Source organism: Scleropages formosus, chromosome 14 (assembly GCF_900964775.1).
Source record: "Scleropages formosus chromosome 14, fSclFor1.1, whole genome shotgun sequence".
NCBI classification, from domain to species: domain Eukaryota; kingdom Metazoa; phylum Chordata; class Actinopteri; order Osteoglossiformes; family Osteoglossidae; genus Scleropages; species Scleropages formosus.
The window spans coordinates 14,871,852-14,893,555 of NC_041819.1; the positions used below are offsets into that span (position 1 = coordinate 14,871,852).

Sequence of the window (21,704 nt, forward strand, 5' to 3'; positions counted from 1 at the left end):
TACTCGCTATGCTGCCCACTACATTTAAAGACTTACACAATTAGCAAGCAGGTTTAAAGTCTTATAAATTATTAGCCTGAACAAGTAAACTCTTCAGTTTTCCCAATTTTGCAATTACAACTAAAGTACATAACAGACCACTTGAATAAATGATAAAAGAATTACACAGAAGCACCTGGCCAGAATTAATGTTTTTAAACCTTTAAGACATCCCCATCTTAGAACTTCTAAAATGGGACTTTTTCTACAAATCAGTTCCAAAAATCAGCAATGAACATTTTATTGATTTAGATGAGGAGTATGAACATAATGCTAAAAGAATCTGCCATTACAATGCAAAAGTGATAAATATTAACATACATACAAACCGTGATTTTTAAATTTCAGTAACTGACCAAAGGAATAAAGTATGCATATTATAATCAAGTTTCACACACCAAAACCTTTGACTTATAGTGTATTTTGTACATTTTAAGTAAAATTTAACTTTATGCACGGGGAACATGGTTTAGTAGGGACATACTTCTTTATTAAACTACGCCTTTCATGAATGTTGCAGGGCATCTCCGTATGGTACGAGCAAGATCTTTACCTTTTCATTTTAACCAAAGTGTCAAAGCTCCATCATGTTAATTCCAGGCACCTGAAACCCTGTTGTCACCCACAAAAATCAATGCATAATGAAAGTCTCTAAAAAAAATCTGTCAAAAAGACAGGCATGTTTAATCCCTCCCACAAAAATGTATATGCTTTTTAAAATGTACAGTTATTCTTTTTGTGCAGCACAAATGAGCGTTCATGAAGCATGCTGGGAAAAAACCAGCAGGGTCCCTGCCATTCCCCACACCGTGAGTCACTTCTCAGAAAAACAAGTTCTTTTTAGCTCCCTAAGGAGGCAGATGAGAGGACAAACAAAGAGACAGTTGGCCTGCAAGAGTAAACCGAGGTCTTCCACAGATGTTCCAGGGCGCCGACGGTGACTGGCAGGCCGCTGCTCTTCTACACCTGGTCTCGCAGTTTTGCCAGCCTCTGGGACAACTCATCCTGAGGGGAAATGCAAGTGCAGTGTAGGCTCGTACTGTCATTGAGACTTGGGCTGGGTGACCTCAGCCACGTTCTGCTTTGCATAGTAGGTAAATATGTCTTGCAGAGAACAATAACACTGCAAAAGCTAAACAAGATTCAATATCAGTGATGAATACACTGGCTCCTCATACTGAAAATATTAGTTACAAATTTTATAACATACAAACACACTCCTATTTTTCTATTTATTTATAATTGCATTTTCTTCTATTGTCTAAAAATTCTGCTTGCTGGGTAGGGAACTTGACCTGTATTTATGTGGCAGTCTGTAATAAAGCACTGGAGAGTGTGGAACCCCCTTAATCCAGTTCACTTCCACAGTGTTTACAGCTGATGTCTGGTGTTCCTGAATCTCATCAATAGCACCATGAGGAAGTGCATATATGAGATGAGTCGGCCAGCAATCAGTTTTTTTTTTTTTTTTTTTTTTTTTAAATAGTTTTAAAGTTGCCTGAAGTTTATAGAAAGTAAAGAAAGGTCTAACAGTATTTTTTAATTTCTTATAACTTTATATTTTCACAGAACGTAACAACCCAACAGATCAAGGGATGTCTTTGTTAAGCCCTTAATTATTGTGATTTGGTGGTAAAGATGACTTTGAATTTCCGAATAGACTTTAGTCCCTCGTAAGATGAGGAGCCAGTGTAATATACAGAAACTACTCCATCTGGGTGATATACTGGTACATTCTGTACCTGCTCTGCAGATGCAACACTTGATCCGAGAGACCCCGTCTGACCCTGGGGAAGCTCCATGTTCAAATCCAAGCTGTGGGCAAACAACAACAGTAAGAGCGGAACATGCATGACTTCTCAGTACCAGGAAAAAATGCTCATCTAGTAAGAACAAAAATGCTGGTTGACAAACAAATAAGCATAAACACAAACATGCTTTTTGTCTGCTGAGTAACTGCAAAGTGTCATAACACATAGCATTAATGTATAGGAGCCCAGTATGAGAGCTGGGCTCTGCTATGTCTCTTGATGACATAAAGTGGAAGGTATGGCTGCCATTGGTGAAACCAGCAGCACGCCATCCGGGAGGTCTATGATCATGCCAACTACCAGGATGCTGTTATTCTTGGCCCAACCCAAAAAACAAGTGTCCTGCTTTGTTTTTCCTTGCAAAGCGCATTACTCACAGCAGTGCTGATACCTTGAGCCAATAGCTCAGTGAAGCATCGCAGCTGTCATGGTAACAATCGTCTGCAAAAATGCTGCATTCATTTAATTAGCCCAGCTGCTGCAGCCTGACAACAAGGGCCTGGACCTCACACCTTCTGAGTGAAGATTAGGTTGTTGTGACATCCATTGGGATTCAGCAGGGACAGCAGTGCACCAATACAGGTTAAATGTGGAACTGAGGTAGGAGATGCAGCTTTCGATGCTCTAAACTCACTTTGCCAGCCTGTGCTGGTAATAACACACAAAATAACCTACCCAGCCTCATCGGCCATTTCGTGCATCAGCGAGTCCACTTGGTTCTGCAAAACACAAAAAAACAAGCAAAGATAGAAGTATCGTTAACATGACCAAGCAGTGGAAGAATGTCGCCTTTCACTACTTTCACTTAGCCCTGAGAAGTAAATGTATTATACAAAGACACAGGTACAATTTAGTGCAAAGACAGTCCACAGAGACATACGGTGCAGTTCATAAGTAATTTGTTGTTATGGCTCTGTACTATATCATCTTTGATTGGAAATGAAACAAAGACTATGAGGTTAAAGTGCAAACAGCCTGGTTTAATTAAAGGGTATTTATGTCTGTATCTGGTGAACCGTGTACTGATTACAGGTCCTTTTGCATAGCAACTGAATTTTAGGGGATCAAAAGTAACTGGATAAATTAACATAGTCAAACAAAACTCACATTTACTACTTGGTTGCAAATCTTTTCCCTCTGATAACTCCAGCACATTGGATTGTTAAGTTTAAGTCCAATGTGCTCAACTATAAAGCCAAAAAAAAATTATTTTGATACTAAGCTGAAAGTAAAAACTTGTCTCAACAGGATTCAGGTGTGAGCAAAGCTTGTCCGACGAGTTCAACTGGAAGAGCCACGCACCCGACTGCGCACACCTACCTGTGGAGTGGTGAGAGTTGTCGTGCTGCTCATCGTGTCTTCCATCTGTGCTGTCTGCACATCCAGGGTCTCAAACTGTCGCTCAAACTTGTCCATCAGGCCTGAGATCTTGAGAGCAAGAAGGGGAAGATGTCAATGTTATTGTCCTTTTACACCCTATTAAATCTGTGTGAATTATCAAAATGTTATGTGTGGAAAAAATACTTCAGTTTGTAGTATTAACAGAACAACTATTTGAAATGGATACTATAGAACTTTACACCCTCATTAGAGAGAACAGGTGACAAACCTGTACCACTTTTTAACATCAGCTAGGGAAGTATAGCCCAGCTCAAAGGTAAACTTGTACAGTGACACACTTATTACCTTCTCCAAGTTCATACTCTTCAATGTGGCATCCATGCCTTTCACCACGCCTGCCATCGATTTAGTAACCTGCACAGCAGATCCATGAAAACCAGGTAGTTAAAAAAAAAAAGACAGATTACCAAAACAAATTATCTGGAATTAAACTATTGAAGTCCTTTTTCAAAAACAAAACAAAAAAAAAAAAAAGAATGTATGACGTGGACAAGAGAGTAATGCATGCTTTATAATTTCATTTGTTCTGTTATTTCTTGGTCATGAACCTGTGCTCAGTTAGATGTGGAAGACCACCCACCTTGTTCATAGTTGCAGCAGTCTGTACCCTGGCGGCAACAGCATCTACCCGTGCACTCATCCTCAGGTAGTTCACCGACTGGTTCTTCTGCCGAATGGCGTTCTCTGCATGTATCCGCGCCACCTCCATATTGCCTTTCTGAATGGCCTGGAGCAACAGAAATAACATCCACATCCTTCACTCTACATTAATTACTTCGCCTCACAGATGCCCTCGTACTGGACAAGTCAGAGCTCACAAGGGTATGTGATTTTACACTTCAAAAGCAGTGTATACACTCTGGTGATTTAGATAAAAAGCAACAGTGCCACCTTTCCCGGAATTATAAAAAAACTCACAATTCTAACCCAAAGACCGCCTCTTAAATCTCCACTCTATCAAAATGCTCTTGCATGCATCAACAAGACACTTACCCTTAATTACTCCAGTAAAATTACACAGCTGCAAAAATATGTAAAATATGTAAGCTGCTTAAATGGCTAATCAACAAACTTATAACTTGCAACATCTGGGTCACAGGTCAAAATGCATGACCAGCAGACAGCCTTCTCAATGATAATGGATGACAGTGACACAACTGAACCAGCTCACCTTTTTCACTTTGGCTTTCTCTGCTTTCTCCTCCTTGTCACATTTCTTGGCACTTCTCTCCAGTTCTTTGGCAGCAAACTTTAGGTTGAAAAGATGTTCTGTAGCAGAAGGTTAAGGACTCCGCATTGCCCGAACAACAAACAATCAGTAGCTATGCACAAAAACAGATAGCATTAAGAAAGATATATTATGTTAGCGCGATAGCAGAAATAAGAAACCCCACCAGCTGGGAGCTGCAGTTAACCAGCCCAGAGAGAACAAGAACCTCAACACAAAGTTGAATAGCATAATCAGCAGAGAAGCAACGGCTATAAGGAATGAATGGATTTTTTTCTTGACGTGTTCAGCTATTTGCATTTTTTTGTGCTAAACAGCTGTCATTTTGCTTCTGCTGTTAATATCACATTGTCTGCTTTGCTGCTTAGCTAACACTGTTGCCCAAAGAAACTGTGAGCAATGTAGTGATGGCTAGGCAGGGAGAACCTTGATGAACAGCTCCTCACTGCCCACCCCTGCCTTAAGTTAATGATGACCAGCTGTTGGCAGCTGAAGGTCCATCAGTTGTTAGGGTAGCTGTTTGGAGGAGTAGCACAAGAGACTTCTGGGAAGTGTGTCGCCTGGGTGCAGAAGAGCTCCCAGGAGTGGGCTGGGGTGGCTGTTAGTACTGACCATTTGTTCCGCTGCCTTCTTTTTGCCTGTTATTGGGTTTCCTTTAAATGGGCCACCATTCCCATTTGGTTTGTAAATAAAACCTCTTCGTTTATTTGGAAAACCACCCTCTGCCCCACACAATTTACAAATATATCAAGAAAACCGTAGGAGTAATAGGATGAACATACAACACAACAATGCCCCTTAAAGTATTAACTGAAAGCAAATTATGTTTTTCTTTGAATAAAAAAATCCATAGATATCAGCACAGATGGCAAATGCTGAAAATGTTGAATACTAAAAGGAAACCCCTGAATTATGACTGTAATGGGCAGCAGGAAGCATAGTATCTTGGGTACAGCCTTGCAATCTGAAGGTCTTCGTTCCAAATCTCCCTCCTGCCATAAGACCACGAACAAGGCACTTACCCTTGAGTAATGGCTAGAGTACTTACTGTACAACTGGGTAAATAATTGGAACTTTGATTATCTAACACTGTCACCTTGGACAAACGTATCAGCAAAACAGAGATTAAAGGGAAAAAAATGCTTTTTTATTTCTGCCAACATGTATTACTGGTAAAACAAAGAAATTATGAGGCACCATTCATGGATCTGAAGTCACGTGGGGACTCCAGCAGCAGGGAGGGGAGGAGGAGGAGGAGGAGGAGGAAGGAAAAGGCTGCACTTCCGCATTGGGCTGCCTTTGGGATCAGGTGATTCTTGGAGTCACTCAAAGAAGCAAAAATCTTTCACTTATAGATTGTTTTAAAACAATCATTCATAGACTGTCTAAATTGTTACACCGGCATTTTACGCCTCAGCCCATTTAATTTATTTCCTTGAGGTCTCTGACACACACAGCCAAACATAAGTCAGATGTAAACCAATCACTTGGCTGGCTGTTATTTTACATACACAAAGTGTTCCGTTTCAATTATTTAAGGCAACGATGACTGCACTCTGTCTCTGACGTGTCAACAAACAATATTTAAATATATAATATACCCGCAAGAATGTCGACAGTCACAGTGTCTCCCAGCACACATCCATGATGAATCCGACTTGACCGGGAAGAAACGATCCCAGTGACATTTAATATATAAACTCTACTGTAAAACCATCAATTTAACCCATAAAATGTAATAAGATCACGTCTGAAGGGAAACCGCAGGCCGGCGCTATTTTTATTCCTCCTCAGCGGCAGCCGCACCGTCAGCTTAGGTTAGCGCTTAGCTGGGAGAAAGGATACTATCCAAATTCGACATGTCCGCGGGCAACTTACGACTCCACCGAGCTGTAAAAGGGCTTCTTCAAGAAGAATAACTTTACAAGGAATTATTTAATTCTCCTCGGCGTCCGGATTCACGGCTCGATTTCTTCCAGTCACCGTCGCGTTGTTTTCGTCGAGACACTTCCGCCTACACGATGACGCGATGACGTCACCAACCGCGGACTTTCGGGGCGTGGCTATATTACGTCACAGCCATTCGGAAACAGTCGGTAGAGAACGTGCTCGCTACACGCGCTTTTTTTTATAGTCCATTGTGAAACAAGTTTAGCGTGTGACGTCAATTTTATATTTTTGGAACTGGGTTGACTGACCTTTTTGTCTCGCGCATTTTCTTTACAGGGTTCATGGTTTTCATCCGTGGCAACCGTCTCTGTCTGATTGCTTCTCGTCTGAAAGATGATTCCACATTATGCAGTGACAGTCCCTGGTACGGCTCTGGTGCGTCGCGTGCTATAAACATGTTTAACGCGCATGCGGTGCAAATGCAACGAAATTAATGTCTTTCTTTACTACTCACTTGAATGGTTCCACTTGTGCTTCATTGGTTGTTTTGTGAAAAGGAGACAAAACATTGAACAGATGGAAAATGACTCATCCTGACCAATTTGAGTGGAAAATATGAATGAGTGGCAGACACAATGAAAGCCCCAACGGTGCGGTGCGCACACTCCTCACGTCCTTACTGTCCCACGTGTGCCAGTCAAGACAGGCATGTCAATGGGCATCTGTCATCAGTCTACGTGGTTGTATTATATGCTAAGGGTAGCGAAGAAATAGGGATGTTTGGGGAGGGGGCTGGTGCAGTTGGGGTTCTCTTGATTGATGATGAGGTCTGCAGCTCTACGTTATGAGTACAGAGAAAGGATGAGTCACCCACTGGCTGATGATATTATATTGGCTGTGGTTGCGTCGCCACCAGTAGAGTGTATCATCATCTCCTAGGCTTTCTCCAGCCTGGCCTGCTCGGGTTTGCTGAGCGGGAAGGATGTGGACGTCACGCTTGCCTCAGTGGTGGAAGAAAAAACAGCCCATCGTATTTCATCTTTCCACTTACATAAAGGGATGGGGAGAGGGTTGGATGTGCTTTCGCGTGTGATTCTCATTTTAATGTCATTAAAGTTTTCTTCTTTAAAAATAAAAGGCAGAACAAGAGAATCAATGTTTTCATTTGTTTCCTTTCAGACTGATCTAACAATAGGCCCCCTGTCCAGGTGGCTGTTTATTTATTGACTAATGTCTGTGTATTTTTTTTTGGGAAATCACTCATTTAGCCCATTGGTTGTGATAAACAGTGAAAAGCGATATTGTCTGTCTGTTTCTTTTATAAATAATGCTTTTCAGTTAACCTGGTAACAGTGGCGTTTCCAATCAAAACCTTAAAAGTTGAGCTCTGCAACACAAGAACACGATTTCTTTTTGTCCATGAAGAAAATATAAAAATAATTTGTATCAAGTCAGCCTTGTATGAAGATTTATTGTTTTATACTATGACTTTAATCACCAATGATGATGTTTCTCCTTAATGGAACCTTATTTGATCCATTTATATTTTATATAATTACAAACATTGTTAATGCTTCATCACTAGAAATCATTGTATATCCACACTAAAACTGAAATAAGTGCTTATCTGAAGATATAGACCATTTGTTAATTTAATTTCACTCCATGTCCAACTCCAAAATTGTTCTTGTAGATTAAACTCTGTAAAATATGTTTCTGTCTGTCATTTACCGCTACCACTTGACAACATTTTGAACACTGTACTGAATCTGTTCGCTTTTAGATATGGATTCGCATATAATGAAGGGCTTCTGTCCTGGACCAGCTGTTTCCATAAATATCAATGTCTTTAAGACTGTAAGATATTGGAAACTTTCTCTTTAGCAAATGATCCCATAATAAAATGAATGGCAGCCCATAATTTATGCGAACCATAGTATTATTATAAGTGATATCGGATGGAGAGGGCCGCCACCCCTCTGCTGCCCCGTCTACATGTCCCATCCATCCATTGTTGTGGTTTGACGGTATTCCAGTGGTCCACCTTAAAGCGGTGACGCCACGTTGCCACGGCAACCCGTTTACGCTACAGTGTCTGCGCGAGAGAAAACAGTGCGAAGCAGCGAGAAGTTTCATTTCAGCACCACGACTCGCGTGGACAGCGCCCCCCCTCCCCCCCCCCAACACACACACACACACCCGGCCCCACCAACACTGCGCGCGCCGCTCCGGCTTTGGAACCCCCTCCGTCCACGCCTCACCTGGACCCGCAGGTCGATTCCCTCGAACCCACCTGGTGGAAGAGGCGCGCGCGCGGACCGGGAGCCCGTTCAGGTGGGTGACAGAATGCAGCGTTGATCCGCGTGGCGCGCGCAAGTGCTGGGATTCAAACTAATGAGGCGCTGGGTTCTCGCCGAGTTTGGAATTGTAAATGACATGATGTGGAAATGTTAATTAGCAGCGAAAAGACGTTTGAAGAGGAGGCGACTTATTTGCATCTGTTCCGTGTTTCCTGCGTTCAATCAAAGTTGAACTAACTGGACTGGTCGCTCTAACACATCATTGTGACTGCGGCTGTCCGACTAGCAACATTTCAATTTCTTTTGGAAATTTTCCACACTTGTTGTTTAATTTACATAACACAGTGCAGTACTGTATCTATTGCTGTACAACAAATGGCTGAGTCGTCATTCCCCATTGCTGCGTTTCCCTTTAATATTTCATATGAAACATTCAGTTTCCAGTTTTTGTTTCATCTTTCATCATTGATCGTGCCTTTGTTTATTCTCGTGCTTGCTCGCTCTAGACACGTTATTATGAGAAACTTGCTGAAACTCACTGTCAAGTTGTTTTGGTCACAAACGGCCAGATCTTGTGTCCTGAGCTTTTTACACTCCAGAGTGTTGTAGGTATGAAAGTAGAGACGCCAGAGCTGCACCACAAACGGGTTTTAAATTATACAGAACATTACTTACGCAAATTATTCTTTTTCTACAAGAGTTATTATACAGTATCTCTACACGTAGCTGCACATATCAGCCGTGCCTTTTTCTGGAGCCAACAAATGTGAAACCAAACATCATTTATGTGCTTTTCAGCTCTCATGACATGCTTTACTTTTCACAATAAATTACCTAATTGTGGGGTATAATGAGTCCATCTTTACACTCCGGGTGAGTGAACTGGGTCCTCTGTTCATTCACACGCGCACAGGTCACCCCCCACCCCCCATCCCTCGGTTTACACGGGCTTTATGTAAACATGGGACAAATTCAAGTGGAAAAGCGAATCTCGATGCAGTTTTTTTTTTTTTTTCCCAGGCTATGACTCATACAGGCTTATTTGAGGGTGACGGAGCGCGTGTCGTGGGGGGAGGGGGTCGGGGGGGGGCTCAGAAATCCTGCAGCATCACCACTGTTGTAGCGCACTGCTTCTCAGCTCATGACTAACGGAGCCATACTCGTTTCTAATGAAGGGGCCCATGTTATTTTTGGGGACCCCCCCCCCCCCCCCACTCTACTTTGACAACCTCCCCCCCCCCCCAGCGCCCACGTGCCCGGAACGACGTGCCAGGTGTCACGTGCCGCCTTGGCGTCTGTTGGAAGGCTGTGACTCAGTGGAGTGTGTGGACGCGCAGCGCGCCGCCCTGCCTGTCGTGCGCTCGCCAGCAGCGGAGCATCTGCTCTTTGTTCTTATGACTTTTTTATGCGCGGCATTTAATGTCAGAACAGTGAGCAAAAACACAAACAAAGAAATAAATGAAACAGCGGCACGTCGTCGGATGTTCTTTCACAGTTATCATCCTTAACATGAAGGTTACTAGAGATCCAGACAATATTTTTTACCAGATCGCACCTTTTATAAAACACTGCAAAATATAAACCATATGCTGTTGCTTGTGTTTGATTTTTATTATGTTGAGCCTAATTCCAAAAAAAACTTTCCAGTATCAGTAGGTGGGACTAACAGGACTGATCTTATATCAGTAACAGTAACACACGACATGGAAAAAGTCAATAGAAATGTGGAAAAGAACTTACATTTATTTATTTATTTATTTATTTAGCTTGTTGTCATATTTTGCTTGGCCCCTGTTTTAAGTATTTACCCCTGGCACTTTTGACACATAAACCCTATTTTGTCATATACCATGAATCACTGATATTACAATATCCAACATGAAACCAGCTGGCGATGGAAAATACAATTAAAAACAATGCATAAAACCCATTAGTGGCGAATATGGAGCATCCCTCAATCTATATTCTCCCATTAATATTAATTTACTTTAATAGATCAAAGTGTCAGCGGAATTTAATTGTCTCACTTAGTCATAATCATAAATTAGCATCTACATAATTGCATGCTACCCAGTCATAAAGTCCCAGATTAATTCACAGAGAAGTACAGGAAATAAATTAAACTTTGCTGACATAGATCCGGTCTTCATTTAAAAAAAGACAGGAAGGAAACTGGAAAATATGTAAAATGTGAAGACACGTCAAACGTGTTACGTGCATGTATGCCTGCTAGGTCTTCCAAGTCTCCCTGTGCTCTTCCTGTGAATTCATAATATCTCTCTATTGTCATGTACAGCTATGTTTACCGGCACACTAACAGCTGTTTTGAAATCCAGGCATCGTAAACGTGAAGCAAGCATGTCTGACTGATTTCTGTCAACAATCGATGGCGCGTATGGTCACATGATCATTCATGTAGGCAACAGACAGTTCTGTACTGTCACTGTAAAGTCACTGCTTGTATTTTTACACTGTGACATACTCTTAGAAGGCTTAGGGTGGAATCCTGTATCGGAATTGCCCCTTTCTCAGGCTCAGCAGAACAACATGCTGGTGCAACGGCCCAGCCATGCTATACTAGTGTCTCCCAGCCCCTGGGCTGTGGGTTCGAATGTGGATTTGAATATAGCTTAGTCTGTGTGATGTTTGTATGTTCTCTTTCTGTTTACGTGGGTTTCCTCTGGCTGCTCTGGTTTCCTCCCACAACCCAAAGACATGTGCTTCAGGCCAAGTCGGGAGTCTAAAATTACTCAGCGTGTGTGGGCTGCTGAGCTCTGCTGCGTTGATGTGGGATAGTTGTAAGTATCTTAGTCTGCTGTTTCTAGTACTGCAAGCTGCCTTAGACAGAAGTGTCAACTATATGTGAATTAATAACAATTAATGCTCCCTGCCAGAATGTGATTTTCTCAAGTGGCATATTTTGTCTTATATGTCATGCACCCAAAAGCTGGCTCTTCTTGGTTTTGGCCCATCTGGTTCTATTGCAGCCTGTTCAGGGTGCGGAGCAGCACGGTCCAAAGATTACAGCAGCCTGTGATGCACATCACAGATCTTTTAGTGCATTCTCAGAAAGGGAAGATATTGAGAGTTGATGCTGAAATGTTCAAAAGAGCCCATTACTGCCACGTTCTCTGATCATGCGCGCAATAATCCCATTTCCCCACCTTTTCGGAAAGAAAATGTGTAGATTGGACATAATGAGCTAGTCAAGCAACTCTCTAATCACAGTGCAGCGTACCTCTGAGTCATTCCATACGATTTGCAGAGGTGCTAAGAAAATTAATGGTATTGTCATGGTTACTGATTTGTCTTATCAGGATATAATTCTGTAGTGTTACCCAAATGTATTTCTGTGTATTAAGTTCACTGAGCAGAGTGAGAGAGGCCTGTGTTATTTTTTGTTTCCTGGGAGAAAGGATTACATTAATGTATGTATTTGCTTGAGTTTTCTTTTTTTATCAATTACACTGAGCTGATTAATGCACGCAGCCTGCAATGAGTCATGCTGCTTAACCCTGTTTGTTCCAGAGCAGGAGAATCAATAGGCACCGTCTGCAGGGATGTGCTCTGCTTTGTTCTCCCTGTCCTTCTTACTCCCGTCTAAAATTTACTTACATATGGCAGGGATTATAACAGGGAAGACTTATGCCATGCTTTCAAGCCACCCTTGTTCGAATCGCTCGATTATTTTTTTGCAGCACAATCCTTACTCAAAAGTGTTTGTACACTTCTGCTGTATGAAATTCGTATCAGTTCATAATGAGGGTGACATGGTTGGGGGTTCGGCACTCATGGGACCTGACTCCTTAATAGCCTTCTCCTCAGATATTATTGAAAATGATTTTTTTCCTAGAAGGAGCTGAAATCTGAAAACTTGGGCCATTATGAGATATGACTGAAATATGAGATATGGCCAGTGATTTCTTTTTGCAAGGAAAACACATTTTCCATTTCTACTTCTGTCTGAGGTTGAAAGATTTTATTGATGATTAAATTACTAACTCTAACAGTCTGCAGTACAGTACAATAGCAGCTGGTGTGGACTTTTATCAGTGATATCATCCTCTGAATTTTGATGTTATTATGGTAAAACATATAGCATTCGGTTTTATCTGTGGTGTGGATTTAGTTTATGTTTTTATTTGCACAACTCATTTATTCTTCATTGACGGTGAGCCAGGTTTGTGTTGTCAGTTGAGAGGACAGGGCAAAAGGCAGCTCTCTAAACACACAAAAGAAATGTTTTAAAGAATGTATAATTAGTTCAGCAATGATGGACAAAAAAACCCCTTAAAAACCATGATATGGTTATAGCTTAACAAGCTTCATTAGCTTGATGAATGAGACTCCTTAACTCCTTTTGGTTGTCTGTGTAGGCTGTCAGCATGACTGTGTTCAGATCATAAAGTTTTTTTATCACAGCAAAAAAAAGTAAAAACTCAGTTTGTAATTTCCAAAATAGTGCAAGGACATTCCTCTCTCTCCTGTGTTGTCTATAAGAGAAATGCAGAGATCAGGCTAAGGGCCTCGGACCCTGCCCCTGTTTTTTCCTGCTTTTTCTCGCTCTGCGTCCTCTCAGCAAAACTGAAAATGCAAGGCGGTTCAGAGTCTCGCCGCCTGCGTCACTGAGCTCTTGGGAGATCCGTGTGCATTCGGCGGAGCCGACTGCTGGGAGAGGCTTTTCGCCTTTTCCCTTCTTGCGAATACATGCACTGCTGACTTTTTTTAGTTGTTGTTCCTCCACTTGGAAGCCTTTGCGCTTCCCACTTCCCTCATAAACGTTTATACCAATTACTCCCTCAGGCTCCATTATACAACCTTGAGCAAGTCTGCCCATGTCTCCCAGGGGCTTTCAGTTCTTCTACTAAATGTACTAATATGTATTTGTCTGAAGACTCTAATGCAGAACTGAGTGACTTTATAATGACATTATAAGGACCTCTGTAGTGGGTTCCTCTCAGATCGAGTGGCACCGTGATTGATTTTTGATGCATTCCATTTCTGAGTTTGTAGAATTTTATTATTGTGTGGGAATTTTCTCCCAGACGATCATTATTTTTATTGTAAGCACATTTGTATTCATTCATCATTCTTAGCGAGGAAAACAGAGCACAAGAACACATCCTTTCTTTTATTTCTTTATCCATTGACTGCAGTGTATCCAGCTGCACATGCGAGTGCCATAATAACATGCAGCACAGCTGTGATAAGCAAAATAAATCATCACGAGTCTTTATAACCAAAGAGGAGCATTTTTAAAAAAGTCAAATACAAAGAAATTACCGACCTTTTGTGATTTTTCAAATGGTGAATTTGACATAGAAAATTGATCCAGTTTTGTGATAAAAATTGAATAATTAAAATGTGTTGCCTTTAGTAATAAAGAGTTACTTAGACTGTTGCTTCGTGGTTTGTTGTATGCTCAAAAAGACATACATACTGGGACAATATAGAACAGAACACATTAGCTTGCATTCCAACAAATCATATCAGTGATAGAGATGGGCCATGTGTAGGAGCCTGACCATTGGCATAATCAGATGGAGGGAGGGGTTGTAGCTTCAAGTTCCATCTTAGTGTACAGTAGTGTGGTACTTAAATCTCTTTGGAAAACGAGTGTAGTGTAAACTGTAGGGTAATGGCTTGTGTAGCAGTTTCAAGCGTTGCCTTGTCTGCATATTACACATTTGAATCACTGCTCCTGCTGTAGTATCCTTGAGCAGGGTATTTACCCTGAACTGCTCCAGTAGGAATACCCTACTGTATACTGTAAATAAGAAAAATAATTTTTCAAAGGTATCAGCTAAAATAAATGTGAATAATCATAACCAGTGCACTGGAACATAAAGAATAATTAAATAGGTGAGCGATACTGTAGAAGTAGGAACCATTGCCTTTGGACTCAATGGACCCAGATTTGAAGCCCACCTCCTGCTGTAGAACCCTTGATCAAGGTACTTACTGTAAATTTCACCACTGAAAATTGCTCAACTGTATAAATGTGCAATAATTATAAGGTGTTTTGGAGAAAAAGCCAGCTAAATCAGTAAACGTGAATGTAATTGCAACATGGATTTCTATAGCTTGATTGAGGTTGTTATCGACCTTGAAATTACATGTATCATTTTTGTATTGTCTTATCTGTTTTCAAATGATTGAATCGAATTTTGAATCCACATAACATATATAATACTTAAAAGAATATAACCCAAAATATCTTCTGTCACACTCTTACCCAGCTACTTTTAACCAAGCGTTTTTCAGATTACATGTAAATTTAAACGTTATTTGTGTGCGTTATTGAATTTGCCCTTTTTCAGAAATAATAACAGCAAGCAGTTAACCAGTTTTAATGCCTTTCCTCTCTTGTTTCTATTTTTTTTTCCAACTCTATAGCTGGTGTGAAAGATGGAGCTCAGTACTGATCGCAGATTCCATAACCTCACCCAAGAGCAGGTCCAGACTTTAGACCGTGTCCTCACTGAAGCAATCCCCATCCATGGAAGAGGCAATTTCCCTACGTTGGAGGTGAGGCCAAGGGATATCATTCATGTGGTGAGAAACAGGCTGGTAGAAAAGGAGATCCAGGTGAGGGATGTCCGTCTAAATGGCTCCACTGCTAGCCATGTGCTTGTCAGGGAAAATGGTTCCAACTACAAGGACCTGGACATCATATTTGGGGTGGAGCTAGCCAAGCAAGAGGACTTCCAGATCATCAAGGATGTGGTGTTGGGCTGCCTTGTGGACTTCCTCCCTCAGGGTGTCAATAAGGACAAGATTACAGTTCTGACTATGAAGGAGGCTTATGTCCAGAAGATGGTGAAGGTCTTCAATGAACATGATCGATGGAGTCTTATCTCACTGTCTAACAACCGTGGAAAGAACGTGGAGCTCAAATTTGTTAACTCCTTGCGAAGGCAGTTTGAGTTCAGTGTGGACTCCTTCCAGATCATCTTGGACCGCATGCTTGAGTTCTACCTGGAAGAAGACAGAAGCCAAGCAGCTGAATTTGTGATACTTGACAATAAAGATGCTTCATCCAGAGCAGGTGAAAAGCCAGGTCCAGGCGAGGAATTACCATCCACTTCTCACGATGTGAAAAAAAACCGAGACTCAGACTTGCCAATGGAAGTGAAGGACCTGCCAGGTAGTAGTCCAAGCCAAATTGAGAATGAAGTGACTTCAGATGAGATGTCACAATGTCAACCAGAGATGTTAACTACTCAAACTATAAAGGCTGAAGAAGCAATGGAATTGAATGTGCAAAAACCAGGCACAAAAATCCAGGAAAAAAATGATTTAGAGGTAAAATCTGATTTTGCTGAAGAACTACCATCAGTTTCAGAGCCTACTACTGATTCCTCATTTTTTGATATCCAAGATAAAGAAATGAAATCTTTAGAGAGTGACAAACTGATACAGTTAGAGGTTCCAGAGAGTACAGAATATTCACCAATGAAAGAGAACCCTGACAAAATTTTTTCTGAAACTGAAAACTCGGCAGATGACGAGCCGGTACACATATTCTGCAGATCTCCATCTAAATCTTTTCTAAAACTGACACATCAAGTCCCAACCCCTCCCAAAAAATCTTGTAAGAAGTCCCAGATGGTTGTCCTGAAGCATTCCTCACCGAAACCTCAGAGAAAAATGATAAAGAAAGTGAACAGCAATCCACTATCTCCTGATCAGACAACTATGGTCAATCAGACAGAAAACCTTAGGGATTCATTAAGTTCTGATGAAATGGCTTCAGCTACACAATCCGATGCGTTGGTTCAAAATGAAGAGCCAGATCTCACTGACAATTGCTCCACAGCTACAGAAAAAAAGTCACATGACAAAGGATGCCAGGTCGAATTGCTGGATATACCCTTTCTGATCAATACAGCTGTAGCCCAGAGAATGGCTCTTGAATCCAGCGACAAAGAAGCAAGAGCTGAGATGACATGCCCAAAGGTCCAATGTCAGATACTGGAAATTCCAGAGACTCCAGAGATTGTAGTTCAGGCTCTAGAACTCCAGAGGAAAGAATGCATGGATGGACCAAAACCAATTCAAGATTTGGAGGCTGCTGCCCTAGTTAAGGGACTGCACTGTGTGGAACCACACAGTGGATCCACACCAGTGAACTCTGCATCAGAGGTTGTGGCTCAAACCAGAGAGCTTCCTCATATCACCGTGGTGGCTGAGAGCATGTATGGTGACTTTGAGCAGGCTATGGACCATCTACGATACCGGCTGATTGCCACACGTAACCCAGAAGAGATCAGGGGTGGAGGGCTTCTCAAATACAGCAACCTGCTGGTGCGCGACTATAAGCCTGCCAGTGAGACCGAAATAAAGACTCTGGAGCGCTACATGTGCTCTCGCTTCTTCATTGACTTCCCCGATGTCAGCGAGCAGCAGCGCAAGATTGAGTCTTACCTGCGCAACCATTTCATTGGAGAGGAGTCCAGCAAGTACGATTACCTTATGACTCTGCGACGGGTGGTGAACGAGAGTACAGTGTGCCTGATGGGCCATGAGCGGCGACAGACCCTCAACATGATCACTGTCTTGGCCCTCAAGGTGCTGGGTGAACAGAATGTCATCCCTAACACTTCTAACGTTACCTGTTTCTACCAGCCAGCGCCCTATGTGTCCGACAACAACTTCAGCAACTACTACATTCCGCAAGGTCAACCACCGCTGATTTACCACCCATACCCCCTCCATATTCACATGCTTACTGGATTAGTCTAGCACGTGCAGATAGAGAAGAGCTCAATATTTATCTTTCAGCAACAGAGAGCCATGGCAAAATAATAACAATGTACAAGCAAGAAGGACATTTGTCCAGATCCTTAAAGTTTTGCCCACAGAAGTAACATGGAGATAGATGTGGCCATGGCCATCTTATGAAATTCTCACGTAAAAACACTCTTGTCAGTGCTAGCCAAGAAAGCGCTGCAAAAGCACATAAGGAAATAAAACAGGATCAACATCTCAGCGTTACAATGAAATATTCCACGCAATGTTTCTGACCACTGCTGCAGGTTCTATGTGCTTAAGACTTAGCAAGGAAAAGATCCTTTGTCTATTGACATATAAATAATATTAGGAGTCAGGGGCATCCTGAGGGTTGGACCAACATGAAAGATATAAAGATATAAAGATGAGAAGGCGATTTGTATCTAATTTCATTCTTAAGGAGTGGGCCCCTGGGGTGTGCTGCCAGGAGCTGATCCTTTTCTGTAAGGGCTGTCTGCTCTGTACTATGAGAGACCACACCCAAGAGTAAACTTTTTGATGAAGAAGCTTTGTTTATTCCAACACCAAGATATTTCAGTTCCAGTTCCATCCTGGAACTGAGATAATTTAAGAGAATAAATCAGAATGGCAAATATAGATGATGGATGGAATTTCACATTGTTGGTGGAAGTACACAATGCTCTTCCTCAGCTCCAGAAAGTTGCAATGTAAGAAGGAGGAAAGCCCAAAGAAGGCGTTATGAAAACATGAAAACATGCAGTGTTAGGCAGGATAACATGTGTCACCCATCGCTCCGGTGGTGACCATTGGGGAGCACTTATTGTCGAAATGCTGAGCCACTGCAAACTCAGATGTTGTTCTTGTAGTCACATGCAGATGTAGACCTGTCTCATTTGTGATTATGTCTCGCTAGTCTGTTATATGGGTTTTAGATACCAGAGCAAGACAGATTGCATGTCTCTACTGTATAGTAAGTGTTACTCTTGTGACAGTAGTAACTGTAGGGTGATATTTGTATATTTTAAATTAGTAAATTCTATTGTGACATCGGCGGCATATACACTAAAATTGGAATGACACAATACACATTTTTATAAAGAAGCAGTTTTGCCACAATAAACTTGATTCACAACGGAACAAATCTGAAATATTGGATTAGTTTATTAGTTGAATATTTTAGACATTTTTAAAAAATAAACTGGCCTGGGCCCTATTTCTTGAAAGCAGTGTGGATTTATGAAGATGGGATTTCAATAGAAGGTCAGTTTGTATTAGTTTAGGAGTTCCATGTGTTCTGAAGCAGAGACTAGCTGTTGGATGCCAGTGTTTCATGTTTGTAAAATGGCGTGGAAATGTTTTTATTTCAAAATTTAACATAAACATATTTTTACAGGGACTCAATGTGACAAACTTTTCTTTTCAACTGTTCTGAAATGAAGGCATATTAACTGGCAGAAGTGTTATATAATGGTCAGTCTCTGTCAAAATATAAACTGTGTAGGTATTTTTTATGTGTATGTGCTGCAAATCTGGAATTTATATAATCAAGACATAAAGTAATGTCTTGGTCAGTGTGAAAAAGTACAAATCAAGCATGATTGTTAACCCATTTGTTATGAATTTTGCCTCCAGGCTGATACCGTATGATTTCACTATGGCTATTTTATACTTAAAAAATCAGTTTGAAGCAAAGAATGCAGCTTTCTTAATAGATGATTCATAGATAAATCTTTCAGACCACAAAAAAGTATGTGGTAGACATTAATCGAAATACTACAATTTTAGATTTCTCTGAATATTAAACTTTTGTCTGCATCTACCTATTGTACCACAAAGGTAAAAACAAGAAAACTGCTGATTTGTAGTTACCATTCTGCACAGTACAATTGTAAGAATACTGTCAAGTGCCATACATTTAGTTACAATTATTTTAAAATATACATTGGATCCTCATGCTACCTTGTGTTACGTTACACGTTCAGTCAACAGTCAGAATTAAATTCGAAATTGCACAGAGAAAAATATTTTCATATTCACTCATCTTCAAGTTTTAATTTTAATGTAGATCAAAGTGAATAAAACTGTTGAAGTTAAAATTTTAAAAGCATTTGTATTACAGATATATCTTAGACTTTTACAAAATGTACCGCTACTCTAGTTCTATGTTTTCAACGATTGTGGAGAAGATAAGATAAACTGAAAGTAGCCAGATGCTGACAAATTTCGCACATGCTGCTAATAAAAGATAATAACATAAGTCCAGGTCACATAATTTATTTAACTGAGCTTTATTTGAGATATTTACAGATCCTAGCTCTGTACTGGTTCAATTTATAAACAAATCAAGTTAGAGAAATGAACCAGAATTCTGGTTCTAGATGTGTTTGTAAACTGAGGACCCAGTGTACGCCTTTATGTTGTGTAATTTCTGAAATTTGCCAAATTCCTTGATTAAGGTACTTTCCCCAAATTGCTCCAGTAAAATACCAGCTCTGCAACTGAGTCAAATACTGTAAATCCCTTTGGATTAAAGTGTCAGCTCAGCAGCAGTTAAATATGAGGCAATTTAACAATAATAATTATTATTGTTCTATCAGATGTGTGCTGGATTTGACCTAGAGCCAATTCTAAGGGCTATTGTTAAGCTAAAACAAACAAATAATAATATATAGGCTATTCAGTATGTGACTTTTGTACTAACAAATTCGTCAAGTGTTTTTCACTATATTATTTGAAAAATATGAATATATGTCATAAATGTATTTGTTCATTCTTCTTTTGGACATGCACCTCAAGTCTTCTTTGATAGTTTATTGAAAAACCCCTTTCTGTGCCCCTTTTTGCAGATCATGCTTCAGATTGGTCTGGCTATAATGCTAGGAGATCAATGACTTTAGTAAAATGTCATTGCGCATTTATGTGCAGGATTCGTCTTATAAAATCTTGAACAAGTTTTCTGTTCAGTTCTTGAAAAACAAACAGGCTAAGATTATAACCGGAGCAAGAAATAGAATGAATGACGGAATGAATCCCAGACCATGACCAAAGATGGGTTTTGTGGAAAAGTTCACACAAGTGCCTGCAACACACATCTGTTATGAAAGAAACTGAGTGGGGAACTCAGAAAAATAAAATATGAATTTTACTGCTCTTCAGTTTGTACTGTGGTTAATGTTCCTTTGTGAGCCTTCTGTTGTTGTGTACCTTTGTGATCTTTCCTCCTGTGCTTTGTTAAAACAATGTTAATGTTGCTTTTAGAGAGTAACATGTTTCTCTTTACTCAGGTACCCTGTTTAAAATAAAATTATATTAATAAAGTTTAATTCTGAGTGCCAAACCTCTGGAGAGTGGGTGTTGTTTTCTTATTGTTTATATTCATAAGACACAAAACATGAAATATTAGTATTTATTAGACAGTAATCGTCACACTTTTTATCACGATCAGTTGTGTCCTAGATATTTTGGCTTCGGTCATCCCCAGTTCAGCAATAATGACAAGAAACAGCACCTTTGAGTTACTTTGTGCCATTATTTTATTTTTATGTTTTTGGAAACGACATGCAGGACTTTATGTTGTCTCTGATCTCCCGAGCCCCCTTATGGACTCTCTGTTCCTTGAGATGAGTGGCATGGTGCATATGCGGTGGGAGTTTTGTGTGTGTGTGCGTGTGTGTGTATGTTTAAGCACCCGCTGACAGACTGACATACCTTCCAGAATGTACTCTTCTTGATACCTTGTATCTCCTGTGATTGACGTCAGAGCCCTGCGCAGATAAACAGTTTCTCAAATGGAAGGGTGAAGAAAACAGTTTGACAGCTATTCCTCAGCTTCTTGTGACAGATGTTTGCCTGGCAGGATTTGGACCAGTAGAGGGAGCTCCTAGAAGACGTTTACCTGGTGATGGATTGAGAGCGGGAAGGAAAATATTGAGTGCCACAAACTCCGTACTTCTACAAAAGCCTCGGTTTTAACATAAAAAAGGGGGCTCAATGAATGAATCGATGCGTAACAAAGACGTGTTCTAAAAAATGTGAGCGATCTTCTGTAAGGATTTACATGTCTTCTTTCAGGTGTTCTGTACATGGCACCTGAGTGCATCAGCAATTGTGTTTTAAGTGCTATAACCCAATAAACTTAAATAAAATAAAATTCCACTGATAAGTACCAGGCGGGGGGGGGGCGCGGCGGCGCAGTGGGTTGAACGGGCTCCTGCTCTCCAGTGGGTCTGGGGTTCAAATCCCGCTTGGGGTGCCTTGCAACAGACTGGTGTCCCGTCCTGG

At 40.9% G+C, this 21,704-nt stretch overlaps 2 protein-coding genes across 2 annotated transcripts; one reads left to right on the forward strand and one right to left on the reverse strand.

Annotated features, from left to right (window-relative positions):
• Positions 1–309: 309 nt before the first annotated feature.
• LOC108920108 (charged multivesicular body protein 1b) lies at positions 310–6,343 on the reverse strand. Its single transcript, XM_018728626.2, has 8 exons — positions 6,325–6,343; positions 4,423–4,520; positions 3,832–3,978; positions 3,537–3,605; positions 3,171–3,278; positions 2,526–2,569; positions 1,782–1,854; positions 310–1,044 (listed from the first exon to the last, which is right to left on the reverse strand). Exons 1-8 carry the CDS (start codon positions 6,338–6,340, stop codon positions 1,000–1,002), a joined length of 600 nt encoding a protein of 199 aa, XP_018584142.1. The 5' UTR covers positions 6,341–6,343; the 3' UTR covers positions 310–999.
• Positions 6,344–8,669: 2,326 nt separating this feature from the next.
• Positions 8,670–17,536, forward strand: LOC108920030 (terminal nucleotidyltransferase 5C-like). Its single transcript, XM_018728482.2, has 3 exons — positions 8,670–8,703; positions 15,066–15,680; positions 16,836–17,536. The coding sequence occupies exons 2-3, from the start codon at positions 15,078–15,080 to the stop codon at positions 17,412–17,414; spliced, it is 1,182 nt and encodes a 393-aa protein (XP_018583998.1). The 5' UTR covers positions 8,670–8,703; positions 15,066–15,077; the 3' UTR covers positions 17,415–17,536.
• The last annotated feature ends 4,168 nt before the right edge of the window (positions 17,537–21,704 follow it).